The sequence below is a fragment of the Rhinolophus sinicus genome, chromosome 17, assembly GCF_057876585.1.
Source record: "Rhinolophus sinicus isolate RSI-liver-muscle chromosome 17, RSI-T2T, whole genome shotgun sequence".
Lineage (NCBI taxonomy): Eukaryota > Metazoa > Chordata > Mammalia > Chiroptera > Rhinolophidae > Rhinolophus > Rhinolophus sinicus.
This window is the reverse complement of record NC_142517.1, coordinates 194,910,382-194,938,331: the sequence shown is the minus strand read 5'-3', so window position 1 is coordinate 194,938,331 and position 27,950 is coordinate 194,910,382. Positions and strand designations below refer to the sequence as shown.

General features: G+C 38.0%; 1 protein-coding gene across 1 annotated transcript; it reads left to right on the top strand.

Annotated features, from left to right (window-relative positions):
* The first annotated feature begins 24 nt into the window (after nucleotides 1–24).
* Nucleotides 25–22,255, top strand: PECR (peroxisomal trans-2-enoyl-CoA reductase). Its single transcript, XM_019727043.3, has 8 exons — nucleotides 25–192; nucleotides 3,373–3,506; nucleotides 3,851–4,016; nucleotides 8,946–9,027; nucleotides 14,695–14,791; nucleotides 16,621–16,731; nucleotides 19,990–20,101; nucleotides 21,622–22,255. The coding sequence occupies exons 3-8, from the start codon at nucleotides 3,929–3,931 to the stop codon at nucleotides 21,705–21,707; spliced, it is 576 nt and encodes a 191-aa protein (XP_019582602.3). The 5' UTR covers nucleotides 25–192; nucleotides 3,373–3,506; nucleotides 3,851–3,928; the 3' UTR covers nucleotides 21,708–22,255.
* The last annotated feature ends 5,695 nt before the right edge of the window (nucleotides 22,256–27,950 follow it).

Genomic DNA, 27,950 nt, shown 5'->3' with positions numbered 1-27,950 from the left:
GCGAAGATCCCCGGGACTCATGTTGACGGAAGTTGCTCTGCTCTGCAGGCAGCCAGACGCTGACAACCATGAACTCTTGAGCCAAGGGCAAGAGCTGCTTGACCGCGGGCTTGCTACAGAATCAAGTGGCCATCGTCACGGGCGGGGGCACGGGCATCGGAAAGGCCATTGTGAGCGAACTCCTGCATTTGGGTACGTGAGCAGGCCCCTGGGCCAGGGGACCCAGAACTAGAGGTCCGTAGGGACACAAGCTGGCATTACCTGGGGTTGGGAGCCACGGAGCAGCACTACGCGAGGCTGGGAGAGTCTGGAGCTGCGGAAGTGTGGATGTGGGCGAGATTGAAACCGCGAGGGAGAGAGGCGAGTTCCAAAAAATTGTGGAGAAGTGTTGGGTGATGAACCACTACCCTATTTCCCCGAAAATATGACCTAGCAGGATGCATTAGAGCTGACTGTCCGGCTAGGTCTTATTTTCGGGGAAACAGGGTATTAGTGCCCCGGGAATAAGGAGACCTGTGGAAACATGCTATGGAATTAACCATATGGAATTACCCTTCTATAGATGGCCTAATGAGTGTTTAGGAAACATGGGAAGACTTCATTTAACCGGTAAAGCTTGTAACACATTAGAGGCTCCCATCATATAATCTTCTTTCATCACTTATAATATTTACCGTAACTTGAGTGAAAGGAGGACTTTGTAAGCACAGAAACAAGGAAAGAAACCACGAAGGGGAAAATAGATAAAATGTACCCATATGAAGATGTATATTGTCATTGAATTAAAAAACAATAAAAGGGTATTTTAAAGGCACATGAAGAAAAACATTTGCAATATACAACAGATGTATTATATAAAGAGCTCTAACAAACAAATAAGGAAAAGATCTAACACACTGATAGAAAAATGGGCTTTAATGATATGGACAAAGCATAACACATGAAGAATTAAAAATAGGCAATAAGCATATGAGAAAATAATCAACTTTATTGGCAATAAAATGCAAAATAAAACAATAATAAGATGCCATGGTTTTTATAACAAAATTTTAAAACATTAAGAAAATGAAAGTATTCATGAGGGAATGAGAGAAGGCAGGCAAGGATGTAAATGATTCCAAGCTTTCTAGAGGGCAATTTGAAAAAAAGGAATCCAAAATGTTAAAAATATTCATGCTCCATGACCTCGTAATTCTTATCTCAGTAATTTATTTTAAGGAGGTAATTAGAGACAAGCACAGATATGTAGACAAAGATAGTATTGAGTAGTGAAGCGTTTGAAATAAACTAAATATTCATTATAAGGAAAATAGTTAAATCAATAGCAATGAAATATTATGTTGCTATTTAAACATCTTGCTACTGAAGACTATGTAGACAAATACATACCTTATAATTGAAAAAAGTAGGATTCTAAAAAAATATAGCATTCTAATATGATTATTGATGAAAACTACAGTATATATGCAGAAAAAGACTGGAAGTTTATAGCATTGTTAACAGCAACTACCTTTTCCGGAAATGATTTGAATTATAAGGGGTTAAGTTGTCTTCATTTTTCAATTTTTTGTGTGAACATGTAAGTTGCCTTTGTTTACGACTGTATTTCTAATGCCAGACACATAGTATGAACTAAAAAAAAAAAAAAAAAAAAGTATGTTGAAAACAATGAAAATACATGTCTTTTTTAATGAGAAAAAAAAAGGAAAATTAGCATTTCTTAATCTGGCCCTGGTATAGCGTCATCACCTTTATTGCCCACTCCACTCAACACCAAACTCTGTGCCCTTTCTGGAAAATCCATGAGAAAAATAGAATCAGTTATCATTTTATGTGAAGGTCAGAGACTAGGCTTCATACAGATTTGTTGGATTCTGGTTCAACCTTGCACAACCCTTTGTGGGTTTTCATACATTTGAACTTTCTTCCAATTTGGTAAGTTTGCACTGCCCAAGCACTGCGTGTCAGAACCGGGGCGCAGTGGCAGACTATTTTTATTAGGATAGAATGAAACATTAGGACAGTGTCTTCTAATCTTTTGGAAGCCATGGATCCCTTTGAGATTGCAATGAAAGAGGTGGAGTGCCTCTCTAAAAATATTTCATATACTTAGAAAAACCCACATATGTAGTGAAGTTGTATTAGAAATGGATTTCCTTCAGCAAAATAATATACAAATAATTTTTACTATGACTTTCTAACCTTTCTTTTTTATGCCAGAATTAATGGCTACTTTCTGAAAATTATTATAGACACTCAAGTTGGGCAAATACAATGAAATAAAATGTTAGCCAATTCTGTTACCAGGGAAAAGTCAACTATTTTTTGGTGCGAATTACAAGTTGAATTTTCAGACATGCTTTTAAACATGCTGATCATTGTGTTGTCTTACATATCCAAATGATCTTGATTGTTCTTTTTTCTGAGAGGATGCTAAAAGCCCTCATGAGAGTAGGATCTAGTGAACAGGATTGAAGCCCTCTTTGTTGGACAGGTGCTGTTAGACTGGGAGTCCTGATTCCATCAGGGAATACCTAAGGTCATTCAAGTTGAATTCAAGTCAGTCTCTTTTCTTTGTGCTTGCGTTAATCACTCTCTTTCTTTGCCTATAGCAGAAGTTAGGGACGATGGTTAAAATGAAAGTGGGAATTGTGAGGCAAGACAGTACTTTCTCTTGCTCTGGTGACTAGGCTTGTTATGGTCTCAGCCCATCAATAACCAATATTGAGGTTGGACCGGCCTTTGTGGTTCTTACTATGATTTCAAGATGTTCTTCAGGAATAACCATCAGGAAACTTTGAAGAAAAAAAAAAGGGGTTTATTGCTTACAGGACCTGGAAATTACATAGCACACTTGGGGCCACAAAGTGAGGACAGGGGTAGAGAGAGAACATGGGGCCTGGGGTTCTGCGTTTATTGGGGTAGAGGGTGAGGGCCTAAAGTTTGACAGACTCACGCTTTATTGGTGAGTTTAACATATAGGAGTGTGAATTTAAAGCAGAGGAAGCGAAAAAACAAGTAGCGCAAATGGTCAGTTATCGAAAAATCGACCAAGATCTCTAGAACAGAGGAGCCTCAGTAGGTGGAGGTGACCTGGCTCTTTATCTCTCCTGTGTGGCACTGTGTTTACTGAAGATAGCCATCTATGAAGTGGATGCCGAGGCAATCAGAGGTTAAGTCAGGCATTTGCATTACAACCCCTGACCCTCCCCCCAAAAGAAACAGTTCCTATTTCCTCCATCTTGACCAAAAGCAGGAATCATAATTCATCTCTTTTTACTAGAACACAGGCAATATGTGCTAAACATTATTATTTGTGGAATTTGGCTAACCAGTGAAAGCAAATTACTTACTTGGCTGTTTTCTCTTCAGGCTGTAATGTGGTCATTGCCTCCCGTAAATTTGATAGATTGAAATCTGCTGCCGAAGAACTGAAGGCCAGCCTGCCTGCCACCATCCAGTCTCAAGTCACTCCCATACAATGCAATATCCGTAAAGAAGAGGAGGTAATGCAAATATATCTGTATCACTTATTCATTCATTTTAATTTGTAGTAGTCGTTCCTAAATCGGACTGTGCTGCAGGTTTTCCTATGGTAGCTGTCTCAGATGAGGTTCATGAGAAGCATACCCTGTGAAAGAGAGTAGTCTAATGGTTGATTAAGTCACCTCAGGAGAAGGAGAGGAAGGGAAGCAAAATTACAAATTTAGCTTTATAATCTGGGGTTGCTGTGGTACCTAGAGTTGCCATGGACAGTGAGAGATTGTAAACTCTATTATCCCAGAGCTAGCCATCGGTCCAAGGAGCAGATTAGGTTATTAACCAGTTTGCTTTTGATGTCTTTCTTTAGGTGAATAATTTGATTAAATCCACCCTAGATATTTATGGGAAGATCAATTTCTTGGTAAACAATGGAGGAGGCCAGTACATGTCTCCTGCTGAGCATATCACTTCAAAGGGATGGCATGCTGTGATTGAAACCAACCTCTCAGGCACCTTCTACATGTGCAAAGCAGGCAAGTTGATCAGTCACCTCAGAAGTCAGGGTGTGTGTTTAATGATCATAGAGAATCCTGAAAAAGAAGTTGTTAGGGGCTCAGAAGCTCCATGACGTCAACATTTACTGATTTACTCACATACAACATAGGAATGTAAATCGCTACATTTCTGGATGGTAGCTTGGCAATATTCATAAAATATATCTTTTGATCTTATGATTTTATTTCTAGGAATTTAACATGAGACAATGATTAAGGATCTGTACACAGGTATAGCTACAAAGTTTTTCATGAAATTAAACTCACCCGCTTACTTTGTTTTTAAGAAATGAATCTATTAAATCTGTTACAGGGGCCTGTTAATTAATTCAGTCAAGTCTTTCGGGAGAATACCAGAGTCCACGTTTTTTCTAACTACTAATTAGGATGTACAAATAGTTTTTGGATTAAAGGTTATGTTTCACATAATGTGGAAACATTAAACCCCTGAGGTTGGGTAACACAAGGGTTTCCTTTCAAACTGTCCAAGACATTTTCATGATGCAAAATGTAGAATGAGTATAATTCTGACCCAAAGGATCTTTAGCCCAACATGAGTTAGGCTTTATATTCTTAGTATGTCTAAGTCAAAGCTCTTGCAGACATTCCCGAGCTTCATTTTAGTTTAACTAGCAATATAAAGCTCTGTATTCGTTGTGATACAGGATTGGCTGCGCCAGTGTAGAGACCCAGAAAAAATACACAACAGTTTAAATAAGATAATGAAGGGGTTGAGAACAGTGTCCCTAAGATGTGCTACTTTGGCATGTGGATTATTTTGAGCTGAAGGCAATCAAGACCTTGCAAGTTCAGGGGAAGCATCTACCCCTTCCTTACCTACCTAGAAGAATCTAAATTGGGGGCTTTAGCCATAATCAGAGTTATTACCAGAGATTCCTTTTTATGCCCTGTCTATAGGGCAGGGCAAACATCTAAGTGCTGATCATATGCATATACCCTTCTTTTCCTTCAGTGACTTTCCTCCCCTCTGAAGCCCCAAGGCCCCTTACCTCTTCCGTAGCTCAGAGTGCCATATATACCTCTTGTTAACTTTTTCTCATAACCTCTCACATATGTGGGGTCTCTGACTCGCTCATGTATGTGGGGTTCCCATACCCATGTATATCATTCAAATTGCTTATTTTCTCTTCTTAATCGTTCTCATGTAGATTTTATTAGACCAGCTGGAAGAATCTAGGAAGGTAGAGGGAAGTTACTCCCTCCTCCCCAATAGTTTATTTATCCTTCACATAAAAAGTCTAGGTAGATAGTCTAGCGATGTTATGGTTGTTCCATAATCGTGAGGGACTGTGATGTTGTGATTTGTAAATACACCTTCTATCCACGGTTCCTGGCTCACAGCTCCCCAAACCCTTGGAATTTCCTGAGCAGTGAAAGCAATGGGAGCATCTTTTGTTATATTTGGTCTCTTGTCCTTAGTTCTTGAAATCACTTCAGAGCCATAAAGGTGAAATGGGTGTCTGGTTATTCATAATAAACCCTTATCAACCACAACTGAATTTATGTTAATAAAGTGACTTTTGGAAATCCCTTAAAGATGGCGGTGATGCTGGTTGCCAGGGAACCAACTATGAATAGTAGAAGGTTGGAACTTTCAGTCCCGCCCCCTGATTTCTGGGGAGGTGGGAGGGACTGGAAGTTGCATCAGTCACCAATGACCAATACTTTAATCAGTCATGCCAATGTAATGGAACATCCATAAAAACCCAAAAGGATAGGGTTCAGAGAGCTTCCAGGTTGATGAACCATAACACTTCACATGCCGCAGTGCTGGGCCCCAAACTCTGTGAGGACAAGCTCCTTTGCTTAGGACTTTGTCCTATGTATCTCTTCATCTGGCTATTGATTCATAGCCTTTCATATTCTTTGTAATACACTGGTAATCTAGTGAGTAAACTGGTTTCCTGAGTTCTGTGAGCCGCTGTAGCACATTAGTGGAATCCAAGGAGGGAGGTTATGGTTATGGGAACCTCTGATTTATAGCCACTCAGAAGCCCAGGTAACAACAACCTGGACTTGTGACTGGCATCTGATGACTATCCCAAATATCTTGAAGAAGTATCGCCATAATAGCCCTGGAAAGTGTTAAGGGAGAAACACAAAGATAATTGCACTGTAAAATGTATGGTAGTATTTAAGCAGAAGCAGATTATCTAAGGTAATTTAAATAAACTTATTCTCCTTTCTTCTGCTAGGGTCAAATCATTTTACAAATTTTTAAAATATTTGACGTGGCACACACTGCTTTATTTGATTTCATTTCCACACATTTCTTGGCGATTTATAACCATTTATTCTTTCAGATGAATTTGATATTCAAGTTTCTCCCTCAAAAATTCTTGGGAGTTTGATTGGAATTGTGTTAAACTTTTTAATACTTTGGAAATAATTAACATGTTCAAATATTGTCTTTCCATGATGACATGTCTTTTCATTAATGAATTTTTCTTTTATCTTTTGGCAAAGTTTCGTGGTTTTTGTCATGGAGATCTCATATTTTTTATAAAGGTTACACCTAGATATTTTTTATGGTTATTGCTCTTTTGAATGGGCTTTTTCCCCACCCAATAATTTACCAAACTGGATTATTGTTGGTTTATAGACGAATTATTTTTTCAAATTGATCTTGTAGCTTTATCTAATGATTTGTGGCTTTATTTAATAGTATGTCAAATTAGTATTTCGGGTTTCTAGATATACAATGATGTTGTCTAAAAATAACTACCGTATTTCATTGAGTCAATGTATAGTCAATTGTGAAATGCATCATTATTTTATATATTGTTGACAAAGTAAAAACAGTACTATTTGTAATTGCAAGCTGCCACCAATTGGAAGACATTGCAACTTTAGCAATGTGAAAAAGTTATCTTAGATTTAATATTTCATGTCTTCTTTTCTAGTGGTTTTACTCCTTTTTTTTTTTTTTTTTACTGTCATATGTTAAGAATTGGTAAAAACTCACAGGAAAGCATATTTATTTTTGCTTAATTTTCTAATAGTATTGAATTGTTTTCTGGTCTTTACATTCTAAAAATTAGATTTCTGTTGAAGAGAGTCCTGAGGTATATCTCTAGCCTTGTCTTCATTTGTATGAATAGAATGGATGCCTATATGTCAAATTGGGCTTCAAAAATGATAAAATATTTAAGAATGAAATTAACAAAGAAGTGTAAGACTTATATGCTAAAAACTACAAAACGTTATTGAGAGAAATGAAAGAAGATCTAAATAAATGGAAAGACAGTCTATGCTTATGAATTGGAAGACTCAATGTTATTAAAATGGCATTTCTTCCCAAATTGATCTGTAGGTTCAATGCAATCCCTATCAATTTTTTGCAAAAATTGACAAGCTGGTCCTACAATATATATGGACATGCAAAGGACCCAGGATATCCAAAACAGTTTTACAAAAGAAGAAAGTTGGAGGATTTATACTTCTTGATTTCAAAGCTACTTCTTGGTTTGAAAACACTGTGGTACAGGCATAAGGATAGATGTATAGATAAAGGAACAGAATTCAGAGTCCAGAAATAAACCCTTATATTTATGGTCAATTGATTTCTGTCAAAGGTACTAACGCAATTCTATGGGGAAATGATAGTTTTTTCAACAAATGGACTAGGACAGTTGAATATCCACTTGCAAAATGACCCTTACCTCACACCATAAGTAAAAGTTAACCAAAAGTCCGAAATGGATCATGGACCTAAATGCACAAAATAAAATTATAAAACTTTTAGAAGCAAACAAAGGAGAAAACCTTTTTGACTTTAGGTTAGGCAAAGTCCTAAGATATACCACCAACAATACCATCCATAAAATGTAAAATTGATAAACTAGACTGAAAATTAGACACATTTGTGCTTCAAAAGACATCATTAAGAAAATGAGAAGATAAGTCACGACTGGGAGAAAAAATTCCCAGATCACATATGTGAAAAAGGTGTTATATCCAGAATATACAAAGAACTTATATAATTCAATAATAAGAAAACAACCCAATGAAAGAATTGGCAAAAGATTTTAATAGATATTTCACCAAAGAAGATATGTGAATGCCTAATAAGCATATCAGAAGATGTTCAGCACCTTTCATTTGTCATTAAGGATATGCAAATCAAAACTTCAGTGAGATACCATTTCACACCCACTAGAATGGCTATAATCAAAAAGTCAGACAATAATAGTGTGGAGAAACTGGAATCCTCATGCATTTCTGGTAGGAATGTAAAACTGTGGAGACACGTTGGACAACAGTTTGGCAGTTTCCTAAAAAGCTAAACCGAGTTACCATATAACCCTGTATACCAACCGTAGGTATCTACCCAAGAGAAGTAAAAACTTGTTTCTATATAAAGACTTATGTTCATAATCACTCAAAAATGGAAACAATCTAAATGTTCATCAGCTGGTGAATGAATAAATAAAATGTGGCATATCCATACATGGAATACTATTTAGCAATACAAAGTAACTATTGATAAGTGTTACAACATGGATAAACCTCACAAACATTCTAAGAAGCCATGCATAAAAGACCACATATTGTGGGATTTCATCTACATATGTGAAATGTTCAAAAGAGGCAAATAAATAGAAAGTAAATGAGTGTTTGCTGTGGGATAGGTTAGGCGGCAAATAGGCACAAAGGTGCCTTTTTTGAGGTGATGGAAATGTTCTAAAACTGGATTGTGATGATGGTTGCACAATTCTGTATATTTATTAAAAATCAATAAAATGTACACAAAGTGGATGAATTTTACAGTATGTAAATTATACCTCAATCAGGCTTTTTGTAAGAAGAAACAAAAATTAAAATTTAAAATATATCAAATAGGGTCAAGACACTTTAGTATGATTTTCATTTGTTTCTTTCCTGCAGTTTACAACTCCTGGATGAAAGAGCATGGAGGATCTATTGTCAATATCATTATGAGTACTAAAAATGGATTTCCAGGAGCTGCGTAAGCATTTTAATACATTTTTCCCTATGTATCAAAGGTTCAGAAATAGCCAGTAAAACCAGGAAATCACTGAAGTAGTATTGAGTACAATTTTATTGTGCACATACCAAAAAGACAATTTGCAAACCGGGAGCACTTAAGCCAAAACATGGAATGAGGCTCGGGAGTACTATATTGTTATAAAGCAGTTTACATAGTGAGATTGAAGTGACTATTTATTCTGCACAGTTATTGTTTACAGTATTCAATTTTTCTGTGGTTACCTCATACACCTGGGAAAACAGTTTAAGTTTGCCTATAATTTCAAGGGGCATAGCAATAGATGACCCAGGTTAAGTTAGCCTTGCAAAATAAGCTAAGTTAAGCTTTGTTTGCATGAATAACTTTTTTTTTTTTTTCCTGCTGGGGAACTTTCAAGGCTTGTCTCCCTTTGCTTTTGATTTTAACAATTGTCTTTGGGTTTTGTCTTCTGAATACGGGGAGTAGGATAGGGGAAATGCCTTAAATCTAGATCATTAATCCTTTAATAAGTTGTGATCTCAATATTTACCACTTCCTTTTATTTGAACTTTAAAAATGTACTTCTAAAACATTCCCATTCATATTATCGTTGCCATATTTACCAAGAAAAGAAAACAAACAAACAGGATGCCCCATTTAATAATTTTTTTTTATTACAAATATGTCCCAAATATTGCATGGGACATTCTTATGGTAAATTTGTTTTCATGATCTAAAATGAAAATTTAGCTGAATGGTCTGTATTTTATCTGAGAACCCTAATCCAGGGTTCTAGTCCAATGTTACATCATTGTTTGGAGACATCTTTTTTGTTAAGGTGTGGAAATGAAACTAACCTATGTTAATTTAGATTTGACTATCATGAATATACCTACTAAATTTTAGGCAGAACTGCTAAATTGTTACTCCATAATGAAGTCTGACATGCTTGACTCTTATTCTGATTTTGATAAATTTTTACAAGCAAACTTTTTTTTTTTTTTTTAAGAAAAGAAATCAGTGAACTAATGTACCTTGCTGCTGGATCGATAGATTCTTTGGTAACAGTCTAAAAGTTCATCCAAGTAGACCAGGTAGAAAAATAATATGCCAGGGAGCTACTTGAAAACCATATGTTTAGCAGTTTAAAAAGTCTAGTTTAAAAAGATTATTTTTGCTCATTTCTTTAGTATCTTTTATAAGTTCTGATTCCTTTCATTTTTTAAATTTAAAAAAGTTTTATTTTTATTTTCCAACATAGAATCTTGATTTTAATGAAATGGACCTACCTTAGTGTAATAACAACAATGCATGCTAGTTTATATATATATATAAAGCTGTATAAGGTAGAAAGTCAAATCCTCTATACCCTCTCATCCCAGAAATCACCTGTTAACTAATTAAAATCGTGATCTTAATTCCTGTGTAATGATTAAGTAATCTATAATCCGTAGGGTGATATTTTGCCACTCTGTGAATATTCTCTTTGCCATGATGATTTTAGCAAACATTGTTGATCTTTATTACATTGAGGGTGAGAAAATGTTGATTTTTTTAAATTTCAGAATTCTCTATTTATTAGCTGATATTCTTCCATTAAAAGACTTCTACTACAACTATCCCTTCATCATGTTAAATTTTTTGGTATACCGCTATGGACTTTGGATTTCTTTTCAAATTCATTGTTTCAAATGAATATGAGTACATTGTCTCAAATTTAAAAGAAATTTGTATTGTTTTCACATTTTGCTGTTGTGTTTCCCCGAAAATAAAACCTGACTGGAAAATAATCCCTAGCATGATTTTTCAGGAAGACATCCCCTGAACATATGCCCTAACGCGTATTGTGGAGCAAAACTTAATATAAGACCCGGTCTTATTTTCGGGGAAACACGGTATTACAAATAAGTCTGCAATGAATAACATTGTAAATATCTGTTTCATATTTGTTGAGGAATATCTTCAGGGTACATCCTGAAAGTTGGGTTGCTGAGTGAAGGGTAAATGCATACCGTTAGGTTTCCAAATTTCTTTCCATTTTACACTGCTACCTGCAATGTATGAGAGTGCTAGTTCCCCACAGCCTTACCCAATATGGGTATTTCAATTTCTGGACAACTCTGAGGGGCAAGAAGTGGTATTCACAGTGGAGCATCTTTTCATTTGTTGAAGGACTATCTGGATATCTTTTTTTCTTTCTTTTTGTATGTGGTTGAACTATATTACTATCTCGGCACATTTTTCTATGGGGGTTTTGATCATTTTTTTCTTAATTTCATCTAAGGCTAGTCTATTTTCCATTACAGTCTATGCAGGGAGTTTAGACTGACCTGCTGATCTTTTGAGTCATTGTCAGCAATTACAAGGGGAAGAGGTGAGCCAAAAAGCACCTCACATGTCCCATGGACAGATAATTTTTTGTGGCCCAAATGCCCATGAATGGATGAATGAATAAACATTTGTAATGTATCTATATAATGGAATAGTAGTCAGAAATAAAAAGGAATGAACTATTGATTCATGCAACAACATGGATGAATCTCATAATTGTTGTGAGTGAAAGAAGCCAGATGGAAAAGAGCATATACCACGGTGGCTGGATGGCTCAGTTGGTTAGAGCTCAAGCTCTGAACAACAGGTTGCCAGTTCGATTCCCACATGGGCCAGTGAGCTGCGCCCTCCCCAACTAGATTGAAGACAACGACTTGCCTCTGAGCTTCCGGAGGGGCGGCTGAATGGCTCAGTTGGTTAGTATGTGAGCGCTCAACATCAAGGTTGCCGGTTCAATTCCCACATGGGATGGTGGGCTGTGCCCCCTGCAACTAAGATTGAAAAAAAACACAGCGACTGGACTTGGAGCTGAGCTGCACACTCCACAACTAGATTGGAGGACAACAACTCGGAGCTGATGGGCTCTGGAAAAACACACTGTCCCCCAATATTACCCCCCCCCAAAAATATATATTTTTTTTAAAAGAAGAAGAAAAGAGCACATACCATATGATTTCATTTATGTGTATAAGTTGTAGGAGCATTTTAAAATTTTGTTAGTGCTGAATTCACTGAGAGTCGCACATGATTCTGCCTCCTGTTTATAACTTACACGAAGACAACGAAGCAACGTGACAACCCTACGGGCAGTTTATCTTTCATAATCTGTTCTTGCACAGATTGTAAGAGGTTTTAAATCACATCTGATAGTAAATCACGTCAGTACTTCAGAAAGTTTATCAGTAAATGAGTGAATGTGAGACCTGTCATTCAAAGAGTAAGATGAAATCTTACCCATATCTGGATCATAGTCCAGATAAATGCCAGTCCCTCTGGGCTTTTCCTGTCGAAGGAAAATAAGTGGAACAGTACCTCATTCAACATGGTTGTCATTCCACAGCTTCCATCGTCACCATTCCACCCTCTGACAGGGTCCCTTTGCCTTCGTGAGAATGAAGTCTTTGTGAACCCTCCATGGCCCCCTCAGGTTTCTCATCCATCTGTGCCAGCCAGAGTCAATCCTTCAGAACCCAGGACGACTGGAGACGCTGTAAATCTCTTTGGATTCAGATGAACTCTGCTTTTTCTTCATAAAGGTTACAGACTTTTTTTTAAATCCCAGAGACAAGCAGTTTAGGATGTGCTGATTTGGGATCCAGAGTCACTTCTTTCAATTTCCTGCAGAGCTGAATACTATGAAGGAGGAAGACGTCAAGGCATAGCGAGCTGGGGCTTTCAAGCTTTCACACCTGTTGCCGGTGCTCTTGACATCACACTCTTCTCTGCCTCCTTTCGTGGATCTTTGAGTGTGACAATGTAGTCTGAAAATGCTGTTATATTTGCATTGAGTTTCTACGAAACGTCCCTTTTCTCCGGCAAACCTTGAGAGAACTGTGTAGAGGAGGAAAAAGAATTTTCCCTCTACCTTCTGAGTTCTTAGCTGAGACCCCTGAACTAAAAGACAGGTTAACAAGAGGAAAACAAGCAGAAGTTTATTCATGGGATACATGGGAGATACCCAGGGAACATGAGTAATTCCCTGGGGTAGCTTAGAAATCAGACTTAAATACCATCTTAATAAGGAAAGGGGAGGGGAGATGTAGGCCTTGTAGAAGAGAGTGGATGGAAAGATGAGTGGGCCCTTGGAAGAAGAGATGGGAGATATGAGAGTTTGTGACAAAGTTTGGGAATGGTGTCGACTTTTAGTTTCCTCTCCTGTGACAAGAATTAATCTTTCATAGTTGGTGAAACTCTTGGGGCAGAGGATTTATGACAATGGAGTTCCTTTTGGAGGATCTGTCTTCTGGCAGAAAAGGGGAGTTCAGGGAAAGCCTTTCCCTGCATTGGCTGTTTCTCAAGTACCAACAGCTCAAAATAATCGACATGTCAAAGTGGCCTATTTGGGGTGAAATGTCCTAAACTTCTATAGCCATATTTTGGGGTGGCATTCTCTGCTACCCTTCCCCTGCCTCGAGCTCATGGTCTACAAACTGGTTCAGGTGCTCAAATTCAGAGAGTAATTTCTGTCTCTGTTTTTCTACCTCTCTCTCAGTTCTAGTGGTTGTCTGTCTTGGGTGGTTCCTGGTTTCTGATTGACTGCCACTGGCTTCTTCAGGGGCTCTGTGTAACTGTGGCGCCCTCTCTGGAGAGGCAGGACCTCCTGCGGTTGCCCTGGTCGTCATGCTGAGTGCAAGTGGGCACACACCTCTAGGTCCTCCTCTCAGGAAAGGGCCAGGATGTCATTGTACGTCCTACATAAGCATGTCAGTTCCTGCCTCTGCTTCTTGCTCCTAGTGGTATAGAGGAGCTTGGTCGTCTTTCTGTCATCCTTCTCAGTTGAGTGTCGCTCCAGAAAGGCCCCTCCTAGCACTGGTGGTGACAGACAGGGCAAGGGAATCTGTCCTGTAGATCCACTAGGACTTTTGGGTGCCGAAGCAACAGAATTGTGGCCACATTTGACGGTGATGGCGTCACTCAGGTAATTCCAAGAGATGGAGCAGTGGCTTCTGCCTGGGGTCCCAGCAGGACTGCCGCAGCTGACACTGGAACTGACCTGCGTTTTCTTCAGGGAGGTTGGGCTCAAGGAGGTACTCTCTGGTGAGAAGCAGGTACACCCTCAGATCTTACATACTTGGTTCTGAGGATCTTGTCGTTAGAAAGTCTAAGCCATAGCGTATCTGTACCTTCTGTAGACCCCCACACGGATGCAGACCTACCTATTTTCAACCTCTTGTCTGGAAATATATTAAAATTTATTTAAATGTTGGTACGTCTAGAAACTGTATAGAAACTGTTTCTAGCCTGATGTATGAATTTCCTATCCCTTATTAGCTAAAATTGATTTAAAAAACAACCACCCTTGTAACCCTCGAAATGACCAATTGGTTTGTTTTCCTCCATAAGAGAAAAGTTCTTCACAAGAGTTCTCTTACACTGATGTGAGCTGGGGGATTACACAATGTGAGATCTGTGTGACCATCAGGTCGCTGTGGTTTGGCTTTACTACGGAAGGGCCTACTTCTTTCCCATTGTCCAGAGACTCAAAAAGACAACCTCATGACAGGAATGTGATTGTGGGGCTCTGACAAGTCATTGGGATTATAATGTTGATATTTTGTGGTTGTAGGGCTCTGACAAGTCACTCTGGTTATAATGTTTATATTTTGTCTTTTAAAGGCATAGTGGCGCTGCCAGAGAAGGTGTTTACAACCTCACCAAAACCTTAGCTTTGGAATGGGCCAGCAGTGGAGTACGGATCAACTGTGTCGCCCCTGTACGTAAACGTTCTATCTGAAAGCTGTTGACAAATTGTGCTCTTCTGCTTATTTTGTGTTTTTAACAGAGGTATTTTTAATATATGTGTGTACTACAAAAGATTGGCTTTTAAAAATAGCTAAAATCAGAAGGAAGTAGCCTTTGATTTATAAATATTCTTTGATTGGATTGTCAAGAAGGTTAAAAATTAAGGCAATGATTCTCAATCCAGGTTGTATCTTAGAGAATTATCAGATGTTTAAAAAATAGTGATGTATAATCTTGAATCCAAACTACATAATCCAGACATCAGTCTTTTTAAAAGCCACCCAGGAAATTCAAATGCACAGTGAATGTTGAGAACCACTGCTTTAAAGAATGCATTTTTCTGGATCATTTTGTTTGTTATTTCTTGGCATGACAGTAATCCTTTCTGTATTAGGAGAGAGAGAAACTTAAAGTCAAAGTTATAGGAAGGAACTCCTAACTCCTAGTCAAAGATCAATTAAAAGTCAAGAGAAAAATTCTCTGAAACATAATGTAAGTGATGGGGGGAAAAATCACAATATGATTAACTTCAAAAACTATCATTTTTGTGTGAAGTAAGATACAGCTTGAGCTTTCTTGAATATTGCATATTGGCCATGTACTGAGAGACAGTAAATGAAACATCTCACTCATCCTGCAAAACTCAGCTCAAATCCACTTCTCAGTGATGTTTCCTGCTCATTGCTTAGATAGTAATCATCCCTTGATCTGAAATTCTATAACATCTGTGGATATCATCTATAGATCCGTCTGTGTAATGTATAGCTATTGTTATCCATGCTATTCAGTGGGAACGAAGCATAAACTGACTTGTTGATATTAGTAGAAAGTCTCATCTCTAACAAATTGCAGGTTCCTAGCCAGAAACTTCATTTCTCTTCAGTCCTTCATAGCTGACATTACCATGCCCCTGTTACACTCAGGTATTTATAGGATAAATGAAATGTAGTTCCATTCTTAATGTTGATACCTTGGAATACTGGCCTCCCAAAGTGCCTTTCTTGAAAACTTTAGTGGTATGTTTGTGTTATAAGCAATTACTAAGTTATATTTGTCCTCCTGAGACGTTTTTAGGTTTAATGTCTGAACCATTATACTTCTAGAAGATTGTTTAATTAGAAACCCATATATCATCCCAGTATCATTTGGAGTAAGTCATCCCGACAAATTTCCTCATCTTACTTCCATGCATCCTGTTTCCTCTCCTCCTCCCCATAACGTCCTGTAGTTTTGAGCGAATTAAAATAGCTGTATCCTGTGTTACAGTTTTTGAGTCATTTTCTTGGCTTTATAAACCCTTGAAAGCCAGGGAACAATTTTCGTTTATTTATGTTGGATTCAAATGTTTTATTTGTGATTTCCCTGTAGTTGACAAGCCCTGAAAATACTGCATTTTCTAAGTCTCACATAATCATAGTCCAGTCCTGTGTTGTACAACAAAGAAGCCTAGTGGAAGATAAAATAGACTCCTGTCCCATTGTTCCCAGTTAAGTGCCTCACGGATGTATTCGTATATTTATGCTTTCAGAAACCAAGTCTTTTACGAAAAAAATCTAGGGCTTGGCTGGTTCTGAAGGAAGTGGAGGTCACAAAATGAGCATTCAGATAATCCATTTGTAATAGTGGTTGACTATATTTCTTTGACAATATTGAGAAAAATTAATATTAGAAATGTGAACTTTTCTATTAAACTGAAACCACTTAATTTTGGGTATCGGTTGATAGATTGCCTTGATGTCTTTATGATTAAATTTTAATTTTGTGTGCTTTGTTTTGGTCCTGTTTTATTTTTAAACATAGGGAGTCATTTATTCCCAGACTGCTTTTGACAACTATGGTCATTTGGCAGAAGAATTATTTGCAAAGAGCTGTCAGAGAATCCCAGCTAAAAGACTTGGAGTTCCTGAGGAGGTAATATATATTTCTAACATTTATTAGAATTACTTTGTTTTATACTTTGGAAATTGATGACATTATTTTGTCCTCTTTACATAGAGTGGTTGGCTCGCAGAGGTGGTGATTGCTCCCATTGCCACCAACCATTTCCTTGGGCTTTCTGGCCCTTGGCAAATACCCTGGTTGTGCTTTGAATACTCACGGCAGTCTTGATTCAGGAGTGGGTGCAGTGTGATTTAAGAGCAGCTTGTATTTATTGTTTCATTTCACTTTTCAGCTCCGTTATTTTATCACATGACACACGTTGGTACACAGGACCCTAAGTAAGTCACACGATTATGACTCTCTGGAGTTCCACACACGATTTCCATAGGGTGGCCAGATTGAAGGATGTAAAAATCAGTAGCTTTCTTAAATGTTAGCTTATCAGTCTTAAAATGTAATTTTAGAAAAGGATATCTTTTCCACAGTAATAAAAACTAAAATACCACCTGGAGTAAACTTAGCTCTAAATGAAAAAAAATTTATTACTGAAGAACAGAAAAAAAAAAAAAGACCAGAATACAGGCATGTCAAATTCCTCAATGGAGAGAATCGATTTTATTAAAATCAAGTTTCACTAATGTATAAATTTAATATATTTTTGAAATTTAACACATTCATTCTAAAGTTTGTCTAGAAAAATATTTATGTAAAAACAGCCAAAAATGTGTTGAATGAGAATAATGGGGGGGATTTGACCTTCCTGATATCAAAACATACTGTAAAGCTGTACTTATTTACATCTGGTGCTGGAATAGATTAAAATAAGTGCAATAGAATGGACTCTTGTATCAGTACTATGTATATATGGGAGTTTATAGGATACAAGAAGCATGTCAGATTGTAAGGAAAGATGAGACCATTCAGCAAAATCCGCAGCAATTGGCTGTTCATCTAGAAATAAATTAGACCCCCTATCTCATATTACATACAAAATAATTTTCAGATATACTAAAGTGCTAAATATGAAAACCATAAAACTCTTGAAGCAAATGTGTTCTAATTCCTAGAACTAGCTTTTATTATCAGTTTGATGTATATCTTTCTAGAAATTTATTATGCACCTACAAAAATATCTATATTTATCGACTTTTTCTTACAAAAATAAGAAAAAGTAGCAAGTTTTCTGCAACTTGCTATGGATGTGCCATAATATATTTAATATACCCTGTTGTTGCACATTTAGAATATATATATATATATAATTTTTTTTTTTTGAGGAGGGTACAGCTCACGGCCCATGTGGGGCTCGAACCAGCAACCTTGGTGTTATTAGAACCACACTCTAACCAACTGAGCTAACTGGCCACCCCCTATTTATATTTTTTGATATTGCAGTAATTCTACAGTGAACATCCTTGAACATAGTCATGTACTCTTGTGTGAGGGAATAACTTTCTAGAAATGGAATTCTTGAACTGAAACGGATTTGCAAATTAAATTTTATGAAAATGATTTATTAAATGTTAAATTAAACATTTGATGAGCCATTTTAAGCAAGATATTTAGATATTTATTCTGAAAACTAAGAGGAGTTTTAAAGGATTTTAATCAACGGAATTATAGGATTAAATTTTTATTTTGGACAGAACACTCCTTTTGTGTATGTGAATAATATCTATATTTAATGTATTAGAAATTGAAATTGTGAAATTTGAGAAATATTTATCAATTTATTTAAAATAATAGCAATATATGCATTATGTGTTAAAATAAGTAATATTTTTGGTGAAAAATCGCTACATTTTTCAAAAATGAAAGAAAACAATTTTTTACATTTGTTTTACATTTTTACAAATGTCTTTAATGTATGGCTTAATGGAATACAGCTGGATGTTCATATTTGCTGCTTCATTCAATCCGTTGCAATATGTAGTTTTGGTTAAGCATATGAAGAAAATCTAGCTTCATGCAGATATACAGTTAGAAAGGGAGGAGCATTTTAATAGCCTTTTCAGATTATTGTAGCTATTTCTTCATTAATAGTCAACAAGTAGCAATTTTTTAAAGATTAGTTGCAGTGTGGAACCTGGAACCATGTCAGTGGAATTTTTGTACCCTGTTACATTAAAATCCATTGGTTTTTCTTGCACTTTTTCTGGGTCTTTCACCCATAGATGATTTTGTAACATCAGGCATTGGTCTTTTGGAAAATATTGGTTCACTGAGTTTTTCAGATCTTCTAGACGTTGACACACAATTCTAAGTGTTGATGTAAAATACCAAAAGATTACACTAGTTAACATCACCACCCATCTCTTCATAAAAATCTTAAAGTAATAGAAAATTGTCAAACTCATAGTGACAAGTGCAAGTTTTCCAAAATTCTAATTTTCACTTGAAAGTTCAAATGTTATCATTGACAACAAATACTGTCACATGTTTCCTTTGAAGTGCCAGTCTCACTGTGTTCATTTTTGAAAAATGCCCAATATTCAAGTATGAATAACTGTACTTTGTTAGTCAGTCTTTCAACTAAAAAATATGGTATTTCATGGAAAAAGTGTCTAGTTCAGATTGCAACTCAACCACTCGTCCTTTTCCTTGAGACAACCATCATACCTAGATATGAGACAATCATCATACCAGGTGAACTTGTTTTGTTACCTAACTAATTGATGAAAACTACCTTCAATTCTGAAAGTTAACCAGTTAGGAAGATTCACTCCAATAAGCTCCTTTCCAAATCCAGCCAAACTACAACTCTCTCACCCAAGAAACCATGACCTTTGTTAAGTCTTTAAATTATCAGAATTTTATTAGTTCAGTTTAGCTCCATGTTGAACTCCAAAAGTTAAAGCAAGCATTGAATATTTATATGTTTTTTACCTAGCAGATAGCTTCAATTAAGTTCAATATTATTTAATGGTGCCTAGTCTGTGGGCAAATACTGTATTAGGAGCTGAGCAATGCAGCATCCCCTCATTTGGGGGGAAGAGATACATAAAGATTCCTTCATTCTGTATACAATAATACTGGGTGGTGGCCCCATCCTTTGACAGTGTTTAGCATAAACTAAGCACGTTGTCTTCACCTTAATCTCTTGTCTGATTGTCATGATGCTCAAATAGAAAAAGGCAGTTGTCTATGTGCTGTCAGATTATGGTGCAGCACACTGGACGATTCACATTGTAGTCATGTGCGCGGAGAGGTGTTTACGCAGAAATTGGAAGCAGCCCAAACTGGGGTGTGTCTACTTTTCTGTATGTATGTGTGTGCTTCCATTTCCAGGTCTCCCCCTTGGTATGCTTCTTGCTGTGTCCAGCAGCTTCCTTTATCACCGGACAGTTAGTGGATGTGGATGGTGGCCAATCTCTGTATAGTCACATGTATGACATACCAGGTGAGCTGTGAAGAAATGAGTAGTCACTAACTTTATGCCTTTTAATGTTCACATTTTCAAAATGTCTTAAGTAGTTACTTAAAAGATAAGGGTTTTCTCTTAATAGAACATCAAAATGTGCAAAATGTTTATATTCATGATATGATTTTTAAAGGAAATGTTCCTAGTCACAGAAAATACTGAAATATCTTTACTATAGAACTTTATTAAGGGAAAGAAACCCTAGATGACTGCTTCTCCCGTCCTCCAGTGAAATGATTTTCTTTTGTATTTCTAGCACTATTTTTATCAGTACAAAAACATTTTTTGAGTTTTTAGGGAAAGCAGCCACATTTATTTTTTAAGAATATACTCTCTGAAATTGTGAGTGGGAACATTCAGCCTTGCGTTCTAGTGTTTTCTTTAAGATTGTCAGCCTTGGAGTGAGCATGCCTCGGATGGAAAGCTGGCTATACCCTGATTAGCTGTATGATCTTGGGAAAATTAATTTCTGCAAACCTCCGTTTTCCTGTCTATCAAGGGGGGCACTTATAGTATTTATTTGGTAATCTGTTGGGAGCATTAAATTAGATAATGCACATTTGAAGCCCTGGGTCAGATAGGATGCTTTCAGATGCACCTCAAATTGGCTTAAGGCATAAAGGAATTTGTTGCCCCCCCATAACTGAAAAGCAGGTGAGACTTGACTCAGCAGCTCCATGATCTCATCAAAGACTCATTTTTCTTTTACCTCTGTTTTCACTTCTATGATGTTGGCTTTGTCTTAAGACTGACTCTCCTGGTTGCAGGATGGCTACCTGCCGCTCCTAAAGCTATGCTTCTTTGTTCACATCCAGCTGGACAGAGAGGGAGGCGGTAGTGGGGGAGGGGGATGACTTTCTTTCAGCATTTCTAACAAAATTCTGAGACCCACTCTGCTTTGGACCAGCTTATGCAAATGTCCATGCTCAACCAATAACCAGAGGAATGGAGTGCACTGATCGACTTAGATCAGCCAATCATCAGTCAGTGGTCTAAATGGGGTCGCTTACCCAGAGCTTCATGGAATCCTAGGTGCAAACAGCCTATTGGAAAGAGGAAATGAGGGATTGGATGCTGGGGAGGCAACTAGATGTGCCCGGTACAAAGTAAGCATGTTGTTTTAAAATCATCAGTATAATTAAGGAATTAATATTTATTGAATATCTACAGTATGCCAAACACTGTGCATAGAGTGTCACATTTAAATTTAAATTCTCACAACTTTAAAAGATAGATACGGTTATCCCCTTGAATAGATGAGAAAACCAAGGTTCAAAAGGAGTAGGTTCTCCAAATTCAGAAAAGCTAGTAAGTGGCAGAGCTGGGATTCAAATCCAGGATTTTCTCAAAACCTATGCCATTTGTCCTAGTAATTGCTTTTCTCTTTTTGAGAAAAGGGGTGAACCAGGGAAAATAACAAGAGGGATTGGTGGAAACTAGAAGGACTTCTGAGGTTAATAGACTTGCATGTGACGTGAGGTTTTCCACTTACTTAACAGATCATGACAACTGGCCCAAGGGAACAGGGGACCTTACTGTTGTCAAAAAGATGAAAGACTCCTTAAAGTGTGAAGCCAAACTCTAACCTAAGGAAAGAAGGCGGTGTCCTGTGTCCCCAAATGCCTTCAGTCTTGAGAATGCCTTCAGTCTTGTATACTTTATAGAAGCTTATACTTTATGTGGAAAAATCATCTTGTGCTTTTTTAATGTTATCAGTTTTGACTATGCAAAATCTATTCTTGAAATACATGCATTTTTAAGTCCCAACCAATGACCTTTAGCTTGTGTTTTTTTAAAAAAATTTAGGAATGGAAATTAACATACTTTATGATTATACTTTTTATTTCTAAGAAAGATATTTGAAAAGTGAAATAATTTCAAATTAATAACCAAGTATCATGATCTCCCAAAAGATTTTACTATTTAATTGTAAAGGTGGGCAATAAATCTCAATTGTGGCATCATTATGATTCTGGCATCCAGAGTTATACAGTGAATCATTTTACCTGGAAAGTACTTTTGGATCAATAAAGCCCTATGGATAATTATTGGTATGTGGTTTGCTTTGTTCAGGCAGTCAAATTTGTATGAACTCTCTTAATTCAAAAGGAAAATAAAGTTATATATAATATATTTTTTACAGTCCTTGATTTGTGTCTTGATTTCTTATCCAAAGTATTCCCTTTTCCCCATGTTGTTTTTCCTTTTGTTCTCAAACTTGGTGTGTGCATTAATTTGCTGGAGCTGTCATCACAAATACCACACACTTGGTGGCTTAAGCAACAGAAATTTCTTTTCTCATAGTTCTAGAGACTAGAAGTCTGAGACCAAGCTGTCAGCAGGGTTGATTTCATTCTGAGGCCTCTCTTTTTGGCTTCTCTTTTGGTCTTCCCTCTGTGTCAGTGGCCTAATCTCCTCCTCTTATGAAGAGGCCGGTCATGTTGCATTAATGACCTCATTTAATCTTAATTACCTCTTTAAAGGCCCTATCTTCAAATACAGTCACATTCTGAGGTCCTGGGAGTTAGGCCTTCAATGTTCACATTTTGGAGGGGACACAGTTCAGCCCGAAACACTGCCTCAGAATTCTCAAGCCTCTGGAGCAAGACCAGATGAGGGTGAGGGAGGTGAGGGGCCTGGGGAGTAGCATTTAAGGACGTGCTCACTCTCAGGATTGTGTAAGGGTAGGTTCTGCCCCAGGAGTGAGCATGTCTTTAAATGCTGCGCGCTAAGCCCCTCATTAGCCCCACCCTAGTCCCAGCCCTGCTTGGGAACCTGATAAAACGGCAGATTCCGGGGCTCTGCCCCCAGAGTTTACAATTCAGTAGCTCTCACTTAGGGTCTAGGAATCTGGAGTTCCAATAAGCATCCTTAAGAATTTTGATGCTGGTGTTTAGGATCAACCTCGGAGAAACTCGGCCTGTGCCAGCAGCCTCACTGGAGAGTTCGTTCACATCCAGTGAAATAACTTCTTTCTCTTTGGTTTTCGGAGTATGTGTTGCTGAGCTCATCAATGTAGTATCTGGATGTTTTTAGGGGATGCAGTGGGATTCTGAAGTCCCTCTTGCAGAAAGCTCCTGTCGTCTGAGTTGCTGGGCATTGGACCCGATGGAACCACGGGCTGGCTCTTTTCTGTGGAGCCCTTTCTGTCCATTCCAGCTAGCAGGCGCTCCCAGGACACTCAGGACCATGTCTGAGCCAGTGCACCAGCAGCTGCCATGACTGAGTGTAGTGGACATGTGTCGTTTTTGCCTTGCCAGCATCCATTCCTTTTTTTCATGGCTCTAGCTGATTTTCTTTAGGACTTTCTCCTACCCTTAGTCTAATTGGCTTACTTTCCTGTCCCCTCTTTCCTCCTTATTTGAGTACTGCAAGGGTGGATGTGAGACTCCAGCCTGCTCAGTAGGTGTGTCCCCTCCCTCTGAAAGAGCAGTTGGTTCCGTTTCAGGCCAAGCAAAGCCGGGTCCCAGCCTATTGATTGACTGACTGGAAAGGAACTGTTCTCTTTCTGCTGATAATCCCAGCCGAAAAGATGGTGAAATCCTGGGCTACTAGGTGCTTGAAAAGTGTCACCAACGCAGAACCCAGAGAGGAAAAGAGAGTTCTTAAGTCCTTTTGGGCTACTATCACAGAAATACCATAGATGGGTGGCTTATAAATGACAAAAATTTATTTTTCAGTTTTGGAGGCTGGGTGGTCCAAGCTCAAGTCTCTGGCAGATTCAGTGTCTGGGGAGAACCTGCTTCCTGGTTCACAGACAGCTGTGTTCTTGCTGTGCTCTCTCACGGTGGAAGCCGGAGGGAGCTCTCGGGGGCCTCTTTTATAAGGGCACTAATCCCACTCATGAGGGCTCCATCCTCATGACATTATCAGCGCCCAAAGGCCTCATCTTCAAATTCCATCACCTTGGGGATTCGATTTCAACATATGAATTTGGGGAATACACAAGCATTCCATCTATAGCAGAGAGCAGCTCTTATTGTATCTTTTGAGTGCCTGGATCCAATTACATCTGAGGCTAGCATGACTTTTAAATTTTTCAGTTACTTGAGACAGTAAATTTCTTTTTTATACTTAAACCAGTTAGGCTGATGTTTTTGTCATTCACAATTGGTTGTTGATTAATGCCCAGAGGATAAAGGTCACAAAAATCTAGACAAAAGGGTGTTATATAAAGTTGATGCAACAGGGTTAGATTCCCTTATGGCGGGACTGTAAGAATCAAGTTTTCTTGAAGAACCTCTTAACATGCTTTATCCCTCTTCTAGCTTACCTCGTGTTTTTATTCTCTCCAAGGGCATCCTTTTGAAAGGTTAGACTTACTCCTAAATAATAAGTTGTTTAACAAAGACTCTGTACTAAATTTTGAGGAAAGCATAGATGGTTGTTGCTTGAAACTGAAGAATGAGCAAGATTGATTATTAAGGTTTTCTCAGACTATACATTAGAGGTGAGGGAGAGATGGAAGTGAAATTGACCAGCAGACTGCACCAAATAAAAATACTTTGGAAATTTAGAATGTATTTTGCATTATGGGAAACTGCAGAGTGATATGTCTAAAGGATTCTCAGATGGCATATTATTTATTTCTCTTCAGAGAAGAGAAGCCAAGCGGAGAAATAAAAATAAAAATCTCACCTGACTAAATCAGTCTTTGAATTATACCTGGCCTAAAAGAGAACTGTTTTTTCATAATTCTCTCTCGTCACAATTACCATTTTCTTGCCTCCTAACATCCCTCAGTAGGGCTGTATGGTTTTAGTTCTGAAAGCAACAGACCCCGAGCCTGGTTAAAAAAAAATATTGACAAGTTATGGAGTAATCAAAAAAATCATGGGAAAACTAAACGGCTAGAACAACTAGATTTTGGAAAACACAGGAAGAGGAAAGCTCCAGGCATCTAAATAGCATCTGCTGTTGGATGTTCTCTTCAAGATGCTGTTCCTAAAATAATTCATGTCTCAACTCCACTCATTTTTCATCTTTGAGTCCTTGCCCTTAAGATGCAAATTTCAGGAAGGGTGTCTGATTGGCCCATCTTGGTCACATGCCCTCCCCTCATTGGTTGGGAGTTAGAGGTTGAGGGACGGAGTATGTACATTTGTCATACCCAACCCATGGGACTGGAGGGGGTTGCTCCTCAAAGAAAAACAAAGTGCTGTCACCAACAGGAGAGGTGGGGCATACTGCAGAGGCAGAAACAAAAAACCCAATGGGAACCCTTCGCTGGCTTTTACCTTAGTGACATCCAATCATTCCATTCCCTAATGTGACTTCTCCAGAGATAGAAGGCATGTTGGCTGTCCATCTTGTGTCCTTTGGTGTGAGTGATGATGCTAAGGTTGGTTTGGGGTACTGGCTTGTTTCCGAAGATGTCTGTTTTTGCTAAAGAAGACAGAGCTCTTTAGGTCTGTCTCTACTGGGTTTGGGAAGCTCATAAATAGACTTCAGAAATTAAACATAAGTTTTTATGCAAATTTTGGTTAACTAAACAATTTCTTTTTCTGTTTCCAGACATTTAATTCACATTTGTTAAGTACCTACTATGTGCCTGCACTGTTCTGGATGTTGTGATATTCTTTTATCTAGTGAGTCCCTACTATGGTCTGCATTATTCTAGGTGCTGGGGATATTGCAAAGAACAAAACAAAGTCCCCATCTTTATGAATGGGACCCACCTTCTAGTTCACCACTGTATCTCCAGTACCTGGCTCAATAAATATTTGTTGAATGAATAACGGAATGACACCAGCTTGGGCTATGTTGCTGCAAGCATAGCTTTTCTGTAGAATGCACTGATGATGTGGTGTTGGAGCTTAAGTATTTTGATTTTCCAGTTTTTCCCACCCTGCATATGCCTTTTTTCTTCAGCTCTCAGAAGTAAATTCATTCAGAAGGAGGACTTCAAACTATAGTAGCTGTTTTCAAAGCAGACTCTGGAGTTTTCCCTGCTATGGAAAAATCAGAAAATATAGACCAGCAGTTCTGCCTTGAAAACAAACCGCTGATGGTCACTGTGAGTCACTCGTCACCCCAGGGGACTGCCTACGTCAGGTGCCCAGGGGCGCTTGGTAAATGTCAGATGTTGCTGCCTGTGTTGGGTGTGTTGGCGTCAACTCAGGCAGTAGGAACAATCCAGCATCACTCTAAAAAAAAAGGGTAGCTCACTGCTCTCCTGAAAATGATGTCTGAAACAGGAAATGAGGTTGCCAAAATGTGGTCTTAGCTGTCTAGAAGCTGAACCTGGAAGGGTTGGTGGTGGTGTTATTATCAAAGGTCCAATTTACAACAAACAAACAAACAAACAAACAAACAAAACAGGGAAATCATGAAGGTATTCAACTTCTGGGAAGATGAGCACTATGAAAACACATATAATTATCCTTAGAAAACTAAGAAATAGAATATTCACATTAGTTAAAAAGAACAAGGTGGTATTATGTGTACTAATAAGACTAGATCTCCAAGACATACTCGTATTAACTGTATTAAGTGAACAAAGCTTGCAGATAGATTAGTGGGTACCTTTTATATTAAAACAAAACCCACTACCCAAAAAATGACACACACAATGATACTATCATGTTTCCCTGAAAATAAGACCTGCCCCCTGTTAAGATCGTCAGCCAGACGGACGCATTTAGTATGCTATGATGATGTTTCAGAAGAAGATGACATGACTGTATTTGAATAAATGTAGATGGTTGTACATGAAACAGTAAGACATCCCCTGAAAATATGCCTTAATGCATCTTTTGGAGCAAAATTTAATACAAGACCCGGTCTTATTTTGGGGGAAATATGGTATAAGACCCAGTCTTATTTTCGGGGAAATACGGTATATATTCATTACAGGGGCACATATGTGTATGTATGTCCAGAAAAAAAGTTTGTACCATACTGATAATAATGGTTACCCTAGGGAGAGTAAGAAGGGGAGAGGACTGTAGATTGTAGTCAGAGGGAACTTTACAATATTTCAATTTGTTAAAGGAATGTCTCATTTAAAAATTTTAAGAGAAAATTAATTAAAAAAATTATCAATAATTGTTAGAGCAAGCAAACACTCCACATGATCCTTAGTAGCAGGGCATTAACCTCCTGATCAAGTTTGTTGAGTACACGTGGTCTGAGGGCTTTCTAGAAATATCCCATCTGAAACAAACCACATACAAGATGCTCACACACTGCTGAGGTACACATGTGCATATTGTCTTATGCAAACCAAGTAGCATTGGAACTGGCATTTACCCAACAGGCCCATATTATTTGGATTTAATCAGTAGCGCTAACTTCTGGTATTTCTATCGTGCTTTATGGTTTTCAAGCATTCTCATTGGAGTCTCAGCTGTGTCTAATCAGTCAGGCTGGGCTCATCATCTCCATTTCACAGATTAGAAAACTGAGGTTCAGAAAAATTAAGTGACCTGTTTAAGAGCAAAGTTAGTAAGGGACAGAGCACCTATAATTTCCAGGAGCTCAATGCCTTCTCTGATTTCTCTATTCTCAACAACTCCAACTCCAATAGTTGAAAGTAGCTGTCAGACCCCACATTTCATCTTCTTGCTGGCTGAGTTCGTTTTGGCAGCTGCCTCTATCCACTTCCTACCTGAACCCAGGTGGATTGACTCAAATTCAAGATCCCATTTCAGAATAGTGCATTCTATCTAGTGGATTTTGCAGCCAGTAGAGAGTTTGCTGTCAAGCACAACACTCAGCCTCCATCCTGGCACAGTTGCAAGTGCTAAGTAACATGGTGCTGGGCTTGATACCATAGCCCTGTGCAGCCTGGTGACAGCTGGTACTCTGTCACATCCTGTTAACTTTT